General features: G+C 41.8%; 1 protein-coding gene across 7 annotated transcripts in view; it reads left to right on the forward strand.

The window, feature by feature from the left end:
• Nucleotides 1-3,741: 3,741 nt before the first annotated feature.
• NFIB (nuclear factor I B) overlaps nt 3,742-12,092 on the forward strand; it is a 164,298-nt gene continuing 155,947 nt past the window's right edge. For 6 of the 7 annotated variants that reach the window (XM_014874243.2, XM_014874400.2, XM_014874321.2 and 3 more), the window contains exons 1-2: nt 3,742-4,075; nt 10,203-10,734. In XM_014874243.2, coding sequence (XP_014729729.1) covers nt 4,046-4,075; nt 10,203-10,734 — 562 coding nt within the window. In that variant the 5' untranslated portion in view covers nt 3,742-4,045. Of the gene's footprint in view, nt 4,076-9,674; nt 9,808-10,202; nt 10,735-12,092 lie in introns of those variants that run through there. The other variant, XM_088156816.1, reaches the window with a different exon arrangement.

Genomic DNA, 12,092 nt, shown 5'->3' on the forward strand with positions numbered 1-12,092 from the left:
CAACTCCCCAGTCTGGAGAGTGCAGGCTCCGCACGAGGGTGACTTGCTCGCAGCTTTGGTATCTGTCGCTTACTAATGTGAAAGCTGTCTTTTCTTCCTGAATGTGCATTTTTGTCACATGAAGGTTTCTAGCAGCCGTGTGCTGGTGCCCAGCTGTGTGTGTTGTTCAAGCAGTGTTATCAGTTCTCATATTGCATCCCACCTGAGAGCAGGATCCCTTAGGCCAGCCTGGCCCTGTTAAATCAATGGGTTAGGATTAGTGTTAGAGAACAGCTCTCAGTGTCTCTCACCAGGAAGGTCAGATAGTGACTTTTATTCTTAATTTCCCACATTGAAATGCTTTTTGAACTTCAGATACAGCATGAGGTTGGCATAGCTCTGGCAGTGAAGACAAAAAGCAATTGTCCTCCAGCCTGGAGCTTCAAGGGTAGAGAATTTACAGCACTAACAGGGATTTTAGTATGTGGGGATGGAGAGAAGGGTCTTCAGGGTGGTTGAGGAATTAATGCAAGCTGGAGTTTGAAAGCAATTGAACTAATTTCTCACAAGGTATCTCTGCATGCCAAGGGCCAGCCGCTGTGCCTGGTGTTCTTGCTATATTAATGCCGTATTTCTCCGGGTTAACCCACTTACCACGTACCCTTTATAACATGCCTCTGCATCAAAAGTGATAGAGACTTACACTTTGTTATGATTTTAATGTAATTCTTTATTCATTCTGAAAAGAATGAATAGCTTGCTTTTCTGTGAAAGGACCTGAGGGCCTGGGGTGGGATGGAGGAGGATGAGAGGCATAAGCACGTGCACACATGTGTTTCTGAGGAGGGTTCTCCCAGGACAAAGCCTTCGTCCTTTATTGGTCCCACTGGGATTAACCAGGAGCAAGAGCTGAAACGTGTTTGCGTGCCCAGTACAGCCTGCTTTCTGTCATGTACTGGGAGCCTTTGGGTCAAACCCATGGGTTTTGACCTTTGGGTCAAAAACATGTCAACTTGTACCATGCCTGCCATGCCCTATAGGTCACGCAGAAGACAAAATGCTGCTTGAGCCATGCTGGCTAGGCAGTTCTATTTTCCCCAAGATGCTTTCGTATGAGAGGCCTGTTCAATCCTGGCCAGCAGACTGACTCTGGGGGTGGGGGTGTCTGGCTTTGCCTGGTCTGCAGCAGTGCTGTTCTGGGGGATACTGGCACATGCTGCAGGGCTGTCTGTCTTCATCTACCTCCTTGTGCACTCTGGGTAGAGATGCAAAGCCATCCTCAGGCAGCTCTTGTGGGGATGCAAGCACCATCTCACACTGACTCCACATCCCTTGCAGTAGTAAAGGCAATAGAAAGTGACTGGGTTCTCTCTGCCCGTACTTTGCTGCATTTGTTTTTTCCTACTTGCCAGATTGCCAGGCAGTTCTTGCTTTAAGTGCACAGGACTCTAGTGCAACCACAATCCCTTGGTTAGATCATGTGGGGAGTGGGTCCCTCTGCAAGCCCTGCCTGGGAAAGGGGAGACTTCTCACATCTATGCAGCTCATAGGGGCAGCCTTGGTGGTGTGGTGCTATGGATTTGGTTAGGCTGCCCTGATCTATATGGAGGGATGAGAATGATAAAGGGGACAGAGGAGAGATATCGTTGTTTTAAATCAGATCTGCAATAATGGCTTGTTGTGTAAGAGTTCAAGCACTCAAAGAGGTGTGTTCAAGGACATCAGTGCATTTGTGCCAAGAGGAATGTCTTTTATGGTAAATTAACTCCTGTTAAATAGAATACTTATTCAAAGGGAAACGCCATAATTTAAATCTGGCATTATCAGCTTTTTGTCGTGTCTGGGGTAGAGGGAAAAATGATAGGATTTCAGGAGTATTTTATACCGGATATAAAAATAAGTTTTGCTAATTATGTTAACCCCGAGTTTGTGTCATTTGTCTTTGCTTAAATGCATGTCCTTAACTTATCTTATCAATATATACTTATCAGTGTAGTTTGTAGAAGAGAAGATGCATGACGGTTGTTTGAACCCTGGAAATCTGAGGGAACTGGGCAAGAGTAGCCAGCCAGGAACCAAACTGTGGGGATGTGGAATGGATTCTTCAAGGATTGCTGCGTTGGGCTCTTGCTGCTTCCTTTGACATTACCTGTCTGGTACTGGGTCTCTCCTTCCCCCACTCATCCTTCTGCTTCTTTTTGTTTGTAAATTTATGGGAATTGCAGCTGGTAGCCTTGGCAAGCTCCTCTCATTAAGAGCCCTCTTTGAAAATGGGCTGTGTTTGAGCATTTCCCTAATGAGGACAGGACGGGGTTAAAAAGTGACCATTTCATGGTTGACTTGAACCTGCTTACTTTCCTTGATGTGTCGTTGTGAAATGCCTGACGTGAATAAACTCTCACTTTGGGCAAGGAGGAAGCTGGCAGTCCCTCCGGGACGCCGCCGGGGGCTGTGCAAGGGCAGCTCGGCCGCCCCTGAGCGCAGCGGCGGTGCTGGGGGTGGGGGCCGCACACACCGGACGACCCCTGAGCTGGGCACAGCATCGCAGCTCGCCTCTCAGGAGCAGAAATAAGTTTCGCTCACTGTTTTCCCCCCTTTTCCCAGCTCCCCTGGGTAAAGCTACCCCGGGAGGATGAAACCAGATCCCCGCACCCTGTTGCCGCCCGGGAGCCGGGATCCCTTCGCCACCCCCGGCCGCAGCCTGCGAGACATCAGTCACCGGCGGTGCGGGACGGGGGAGAGGCCCGAGGGGCTGCCTTTCCCCGTGTAACCCCCAGAGGGGGGTGGGGGGGGGGAAGCAGAGGCGCCTGAGCCCCGCCGCATCTGGCAAAGTCGTACCCCGAAAGAAGGAAAAGAAGCCTCTCGCAGATGGCGAGAGCACCCCCCCCCCCTTCGCCCCCGCAACTTTCTCCCACCAGAAGAGCGGGAAAATGAGGGAGGGATGTTTGCGAAACGTGCTCGTTCCTTCTGCAGCGTTCGGTGGTAATGAATGCAGAGGGAGGGCAGAGGAAGGGGATCTGGTGGAGAAGGAATGTGTTTGCAGGAGAAGGAGGAGGAGTGTAAGCGGAGATTGTGTAATTAAATAATTAAACAAAAATACTTAAGTCTCATTTGGGGGGAGAGCTGGAATAGGGTCCACAGGGTGTAACCGGTGAATTTTTAAACTTCCAAGTTTTACAGAGTCAGGGGCGGGATGGGGGGGGGACACTCACGGGCACCTTGAGAGCAAATCGGATGAGAGCGGCAGGGGGAGATTTATCGTTTGAATTTTCAGGAGAACATTTTTATTACGGTGGCCATTTGGAAAGCAGTCTCTCACCATTGCCCGCAGAGCGAGGACGGGCGGAGGCTGTCGGAGGAGCCGGCAGGCCGCACCGCCCGCTCTGCCCTCCCGAGCGCGCCCCCGGCTCGGCGCGCCCCCGCGGCACGGTCCCGACCGCCCGGCGAAGTTTCGCCTGCTATCTCTGTCCGGGAGTCTCTTGCTCCGCTCCGGGCTGTAACCTTGAACTTTCGAAAGCGTGGTGACTGTGTCGTGTTATTACGGCAGCACCACCAACCTCTGAAAAGAGAAAAAATACACCCATCCCCCCCACCCCCCCCCCAAAAAAAAGAAAAAAAGAAAAAAAAAAAAAGAAAAAAACGAAAAAGAAAAGAAAAAAGAAAAAAAAAAGAAAGAAAAAGAAAAAAGGATTTTAAAAAAACCAAACAAAAAAAATTCTCCCGCCCACCCCCCCACCCCCCCGAGTCCTTCCCCCTCATCTGCAAAACAACCAGCAGCAGCAGCAGCAGCGAAAGCAAGACTCCTGCGCCGCCGACTACAAGAGGGTTAAAAGTGTAGATTGGATTTCACCCCGGGAAATCTAGCACACGGAGTGAACTTGAATCTTTGGCTATTTAAGGAGGACTGGAGTTTGTTGTGAAGTTGTGGTGATCCAGAGCAGAGCCCCGTCCTGATTGATTTCATCTTCCTTGAGTCTCAGATGACTGTAAAATGAATAGATGAAATTATTCCTTTTTGAGGCTTTTCTTAGGGGCTCTCCGGGCAGCGTGTTCTCAAAGCGAAGTCATGATGTATTCTCCAATCTGTCTCACTCAGGTATAGACGCTTTTATTTAATTTATTTGTTAATTTATTTATTTTCACGTGTTTGTTGGGATTTTTTTTTTTCAATTTTTATATATGTGTGGGTTGGTAATGAGTCATTGCGAGTAGTTGTAACGGGTTAAAGCACAGTCGTAACTGCTTGTCAGATCCAAACTCCTCTCTCAGGAGGGAATATTAGAGAATAAACTGTACCACGCCATTGTTTTGGGGAGATCCATTCAAAGTGTCACCCGTAGACAAATACTGTTAATTGTTGGTGCATAAGAAGTCAAAGGTTAACAAACTGGAAATGGGCATAATTATGCTTAAAAAATCGTGTTTGAGAAGTATTGATTTGATTGGAATCAAACGATTTGCGCTCTTTTCAGCTCGCGTGTTTACACACAGCCTAATGAAAGGGTTTGAAAGGAAAAGTGCTTTTTTTGACAGAACACGACCACTGGCCGGTGCGAAATAATCCCGTCTTATGCTTAATTAGTAATATGCAGGCTGCCAGCAATGAGGGAGAGATGAACGGGGATGACCAAGATGTGTAGTGTTTTCTCCTTCGGTTATACAAGGGCACGGCTTTTTTCCCCCTCCCCGCTAAATTGTGGTGCTGGCAGAGTAGCGTGCCCTCTCCCCAGCACGGGGAGAGACCGACCCTTTTACTACAGCCGCGCTTGCGGCCGCGTTCCGGTCCCGAGCGGCGGCTGTCAGCGGGACGGCGGGAGGGGAGCGGCGGTCGGCGCGGCGCGGAGAGCGGAGCGGAGGGCTGGGGGCAGCCCGAGCGGGGGTCCCCGCAGCGGCAAAACGCAGATTTTGAAACCCAAGGGGTTTCGGGAGCATGTTTGGGAAGTTCGCCGGGTGGCCCTGGAGCGTCCTCGCCCGGCGTGCGGTATCGGCGAGCGACCGCCGGGGCACCGGAGCCTGTTTCGGACGGTAAACCCGGTCTGCAAAGCCCGGGGATAGTTCTCAGCTTTCGTGAAAGTCTGTCTTAGGAGGATGTGATGTCAACTGATTAAGCGATAACTGCCTGCTTCCACATTGGCGCAACAAATAGCTAAAGAAGCAGAAAATGTGAGAAAGTAATGTCTGCTGCAAGGCTACTGCAGAGAGGCCAACGATGCACTTACATTTGCACCGTGAATAAAGAAGTGTGATTTAAGTTATTCCGCAGTTACAAACCATTGTAATTCGAAAGGCCTGAAGTATTCATAAATTGTTATTGAAGATGGAAACAATGATAAGGCTTATTCAGTGATTGGACACAGTCCTGCAGTTTTTTGGCTGACACATTTTTTATTGTTTATATTTTGTTTGGCATCTAAATGTGATTGACTTAGATATGGATATTTTCAGTAAGTAAACGTGAGCTGCAGTGGCAGAAAGCTGGAAAAAAGTGTTATTGAGATATTTCTTCTTCAAATGACAAACATAGGAAGCATTTTGTCTAATAGATATGCACGTGCTTGCAGGTACACACATAGAAATAATTACTTGGCGTGGAATCTGTGGTTAGAAAAATTAATTCTGTGTAGGCTGTCCAGCGTGTGAAATTATTGACAGGCAATAAGACCTCTGCCTCAGAATATAAACCTGAGAGGACAACTTAAGAAAGCATTTTTTTTGCATTTGAGACACAGATTTTCACAATCATCTCTTTTACAGCAGTAATTAAGTATCTTTTTTCCTGCTTTAATGACTTTTTTCCCATTATATTTTCTTTTTGGACTCACTGATGCAATAAGTTTCCTCATTCTTTATAAATTTGTGTTAAAATACGGCTTTCAGGTTATACAAGAATGCTACATTGTACTTCTACTGCCATTAATCCAAGAAAGCAGTTCCTGGCTTTTGTGCATTGATACTTTCTCCATAATATTTTACAATCATGCTCTACCATGTGCCATGCAGAGACAGTTTCCATTTGGTGATACATACATGGAACATGGTTGCAGCAAATTGATTTTACTTTGGAATCTTTTTTTCTACCTGCTTGGAATGATAAGAGCTGGTTATAAATAATTTTTTCTCTACGTAAATTAAAAATTAAAATGATGCCAGCAGTGAGAACTTATACCTTGCATTCTTTTTTTTTGTTTAAGGCAAAAGATTGATTCATCTCACTTTCAGTAGCAAGTACATTAAAGTATTACTGTCAAAATTGTTCCCTTTACTGTATTCTCTGTCTCTAGGACTCTTGCAATGCACATTGACTGTGGTATTATATGTTCAGAAGAAAGTATTTTGGTAAAAGTAAACACAGAACACCTGTTTGGACAGAGCTATTTGTGAAAGTGGTGGTTCAGTTTGTGCCGAGACAGCGCTGAAGCACGTTTTAGTAACAAGTCTAAAATCCAAAGTACAGCTTTAAGACAAACCTTGGCAATTTCAGTGTTACCCATCACATTTACAATCAAAGATTGGTGGGTGAAAATAACTCTAAGGTAGAAGAAAACTTACCAAATGCAATTTAATTTTTGGGGCTCCCTTCCTCTCCTTCCCATATACCTCTTTATGTTTTGTAATGAGTGGTAACTGCATTTATCCGTCTTGCTGAGGCACTAATAGGATGCAGTTACTGCAAGCTTGTTCTCTTGTGATATTTTTGCCGTGGCTTCTTATGTTACACTAGTCCAAAATCTCAGAATGTGTAGTATTTTCTTTTGCTCCTATATGTTGTTTCACTAGATATGGGAAAATCCATGCAGGGAAATTGAGTAGATGAAGTTTCCTGTATAAAAATTCCATACTTCTACCCACCGTATTTATTGTACAGTCCTCAGTTTGAACTTTCATGGACTGATGCAAATTTTAAAAGTGAAAGATAGGAGAAGAACACTGCATATCCTCTTTACCTTTTCAATAAAGAAAACTTGGCCTATCTATTGTCATATAACAAATGCGATTTTTTCCTTTCTTTTCTACATAGCTTTTCTTTTCAAGATACATAGATATTATATAGTAACTTCGATTTTAATTTAAATTGCCAATGCACAATTGTTCACCTGAGCTATTTGAAGTGACATTTGAAAACCTTACTTTTATAAATCACTTAATTGCAAGAACAACTGTGACACATGACCAGGTGCCACATAAAAACAAAAAATAATTCACTATTGTCTATATGAATATTAAGGAGGAAAACCAAAATTCTGTAGGTATCTTTTTAGGAGATTCCATGGAGAATGTGTGTGATTAATTGCAAATGTCCATTTAGGATCATTTTTATGGGCACTTCCCCATGTCAAGTGGTATTTCCATTTGAAAGTACTCCAGGTGCACAATGAATAGCTCAAAAAATCCGATAAAATTGCTTTCAAACAGGATGTTCTTTGCTGTGTTTCTCCTCCACACTTTTCACCTATATTTATATCTTTAGGGCTTAACAATACAGAGAAAGAAAAGCCTGAAGACAGTTTTTAAAAGGTTGGAGTTTCTGGTGTGTATGTTTTTGGGGTTTTTTTCCCCCCCTCTTTTTGAAAAGGAAACATTTGACTACTACAGAATTAGTATTACTGTAATTTAAACAGTGAAATTCTCTATAAAATTTTCATAGATATAAAATGTTATAGGTTATTATTGTTAATACTATATGCGTTACCTCAAGGCATAGTCAATCTGAAATAATTTATGATGCTCTTCTTCAAAATTGAAACTAGACGTGCAGTATTGTACTAGTGTAGAATATGTCCATGTTTACTTTATTGCCATTTGCAGTTATAAATGCCAAAGGCTGTTTAGGGGAAATCATTGTATTGAGGCAAAAATTAATTTCTCCCAAAGCTCTTCAGCCACCTGCCTTCACCCCACCTTTAGCCCCAGCTGTTAGAATTTTCAAAATCTATAGTAAATCTGTTTTATTCAGCCTGAAATGAATTACAAAGATTTAACACTGTAGAGCCTTTATGCTTCCATTAATTAAAAAAAAAATTGAATACTTAAATTAAGATGACTTCTGTAGGAGGAAAAAAAACTTTCTTTAATAGTTACAATTGAAAGGGAAAAAAGCATGGCAGCAGAAAGCATATGAAGATAGGAAAGTCTTATCATAGGCTGTGGTTGCTCAGAGCAGTGCTGCCTTCCCACACAAAGAACAGATTGTGGTTTAACTCTTTCCACGGCCTAGTTTTATGTGCCAGTATAGTATCAGAATTGTTCAAATCTGTGCTGGAAACTACTAATCAGTTTAATTGTTGTCTTTGTAGGTCTTTGTCAAGCATCATAATGTAATGAAATTGTTTATATCCTAGAGTATCTTCCTATATTGCTTCTCTGTTTTTTATCCCTTTTTTTCCCCCCTTCACTTATTTTTTTCCCTATGAAGTTAACATGATCATAGGTAAACTGCTTATAACTTTTCTGTTGTTTTCTGTTTGATTTAAGGATGGTTAGGGAAGAGAGGTAACTAGATCTAGTGGGTTTTGCAACATTCAGGAAATTTTGAAGTTTGTTTGAAATTCAAAGATTTAAACATGGAATTCTTTGCCTGAAGCTTCACAGTCTGCACTCTATAATTGAGACCATTAGTTATACTTTCATCATTTTACCTAATGGAGTTAATCAGCCTATTGATTAAACATAATTCATTCCTTGTCTAGCAGCGTAACTAAAATAGTAGTTTGTTAATTGTATTCTTGAATATAATTGCATAAAAAAGGTTCAATTTTAGTTTGATTGCACTGTGCCACTAAGTATGATGAGCAATCTGCGTGGTATTTAAAACCAAATATCCCTGAACACAGGAAGAAAGATACCTCCCGTAAGGTCTCCCTTTCAACCCAAAATACAGTAATGTTTGATAAGCAGATTGCAGTGTTTTAAACAGCAGACTTGTTAATGGAAAATAAGTTTTTGGAGAAGGTCTATTTAGATATTAACATGGATGTGTAGGATGGTACTTTAAGCAGACAAACCAAATTAATTTAATTGCTATAGGATGTGCTTGTAGACAACAGCTAAGCATTACCTCCTTAATGCAATCCATATTGCTGCTAGGCAGAAGATAAGAACTTGCAGGTGAAGCCAGACAACAGAAAGGGATATTTTGAAACTGTAAATAAATTGCATGGATTTCACAAAAGCAGCATTGGACCAGCGGTGGACTCGTAATGTCTTTTTGCCACAGCATGCAGAAACACAAAGAATGCAAAGTTTGTGCCAAGTTGCCATTTTTCATTGTACACCTCAGATTGATTTTTAAGGGGTTTAGAATAATTGCCACATTCATGTGATCGGTTAACAAATTAACTGACTCTATGGGGCTTCAAAATTCACAGTGGAACTGCTGGAAGGACATAAATGTAATTTTTGTTCTCACCTTCATAAAGTCTAAATTTTACAGAGTTTGGGGATGGTGGGAGGGAAGCGAGAAGAGCTGAAAGTACAGAAGCTTCTGTTCAAGATTTGTCTATGACAAGATATGTCTTTTGCCTGCTTTTCCTTACTGTATACTGGTTTCTCTAGTTACCACCACTGGAATGGTGCTGTTTCAGTGCTGGAATGTTGGACGTTTGATAAGAAAATGGATCAAGTTTAATGGCGCATGCTCTTTGTGCCACCAGCAGTCTCTTGCTGAGAGCATGCTCCAAAAGCGGGAACTGTGTGGCATTACACTGAGCATGTATATGCTTTGTGTTTCTGTGCCACAGAGAAGAGAAATGAAGTGTGGCATTTGCCTCAGCCTTCTGAACATTTCTGCTCAGATTTTTTAAAACAGTGTAGCATCCTCTTTGTGCAATGGTACTTTTCTTGATGCTAGCTGTTCACTCAAATATTTAAATGTTAGGAACAAAACATCTCGGTAGCATCTCTTAAATTATGTTTTCTCTGCAGTGTTGTGGGATGGAATGAGGGGAGGAGTACAAAATAAAATTTTCACATGGTTCTTTCAAAGAATGAAATATGGGAAAAAATGTGATTCTCTCTGCACTTTTTGTCTGTTGCCTGACAACAGTAATAATTTCATAAAAGGTGTTATGCAGAAATTTGCGTAAAGTTTAAGTGTTTATTCTCTTTGTCTCATATTTCACTTAAAGATTTTCAGAAACGTTTCTTGATACTGCTTTGGTTATGAGAACTTGCTGACTTTGAGTTTTCTTGTTCTCTTCTTTTTTTTCCTTCACTTCTTTCCACAGGATGAATTTCACCCGTTCATTGAGGCACTTCTTCCACATGTCCGTGCAATTGCCTACACTTGGTTCAATCTTCAGGCTCGAAAACGCAAGTACTTTAAAAAACATGAGAAACGAATGTCAAAGGATGAGGAAAGAGCAGTCAAAGATGAGCTACTTAGTGAAAAGCCTGAAATTAAACAGAAGTGGGCATCCAGGCTCCTGGCCAAGCTGCGCAAAGATATTCGCCAAGAGTTCCGGGAGGATTTTGTGCTCACAGTTACTGGGAAGAAGCACCCATGCTGTGTATTGTCCAATCCTGACCAGAAGGGCAAGATTAGGAGAATCGATTGCCTGCGACAGGCTGACAAAGTCTGGCGTCTGGATCTAGTCATGGTGATCCTGTTCAAAGGCATCCCCTTGGAAAGTACGGATGGAGAACGTCTCATGAAATCCCCACATTGCACAAATCCAGCACTTTGCGTCCAGCCACATCACATAACAGTATCAGTAAAGGAGCTTGATTTGTTTTTGGCATACTACGTGCAGGAGCAAGGTAGGAAGCAGATTGTCATGTTTCTATGTTAGTATGTCAGACTCTGACTCCAAGTAGCCCTGTTTCCCCTGTGGGCTGGCTTCCAGTGAAACATTTTTCTGTGGTCTATGGATGTAGTGTGTCTACATATACATTTGTAAATCAGCATACGAATATACTTAAACACACACACATTCCTGCAGACCTGTGTGATATGCATATTTGACATACGTGCCTCTTTCAAAAGAGAGAGACACATACCAAGGCAGTACTTTCATTCCACGGAAGTTGCCTTTTACTTTTTGTGAAAAAGTGGCAGTACATAGTTGTGACTTCAGAAAACATTATTTTTTTCAAGTTGTGTTTTTAAAGAAAAACAAAACAAAACCCCCACCCCAGTACTATTAAGGATAGATGCAGGTATATGCAATTGTACAGTCACAATAAATACTACAAATATTTATTATTGTCTTTTTAGTTATAAATAATCAAGAAGTAATCTTTAAACTGATGACTCTGCTATCACATTGAAGAGCAATTGTAGACTTTCTCATACCTATGAAACAAAGCTTGAAAAACACTTTATCGTGGCTATATTTCTTGTAAATGCCAACTAGAATCAGAATTGCAGCATACAATATGTAATGTTTTATTCATATTTTACATCATTAGCTCATCTTATCTATCTGAGCTTTAAAGCAAAGATCCAGCTCATAGCATTTTGAGAAATTTTTATGAAGAGTGTATTTTCTTAATCACACTCATATACCTTTAATTGGAAGGTAATTGAAATGTGGAAAATTGCAGGAGCTCTATGGAAAAGCTTCTTAAACTTAATATTACAGAATGCAAATAAAATCATATCTTCTGATAATCATGTGTCAGGGGGAAAACTTACTAGCCATATTTCGTATATTGGATATTCAATAACAATACCATTAGGCAGATTCCCTAAAATTGTAATTGGCTGTAAGTTGATAAAGGGGTTTTTTTGTTTATTTGTTCGCTTTTTTTTGTTGTTTGTTTTGTTTTGTTTGTTTTGTTTTTTTCCTCTCTGATACTAAGCCTTCTGAAATACCTTTTCTCTCTAAGGGTAATTTTGGTTCTTTCTGGTAATGATACCATCTTCTAAGTGTCTTTGTAATGCTGCTGATCAGCAACAAAAATGCATTTCTTTTTTAGCCACAGATCTCAACGAGGGAAAGTTTGACCATCTGCAGATGGTGGGCCATTTCACAACTTGGCCTGGTAGTAGTTAGAAATGGCCTGCAGAAGGGCAGATGGCCGGCTGTTATCTGATGCTCAGTAAATAACTATGGGATTTAATTGGAAAACAAATTGAATTGATTTTGTTAGTAACTAAAAAGTAAAATTGCTTG

Source organism: Sturnus vulgaris, chromosome Z, assembly GCF_052056855.1.
Source record: "Sturnus vulgaris isolate bStuVul1 chromosome Z, bStuVul1.hap1, whole genome shotgun sequence".
Taxonomy (NCBI): domain Eukaryota; kingdom Metazoa; phylum Chordata; class Aves; order Passeriformes; family Sturnidae; genus Sturnus; species Sturnus vulgaris.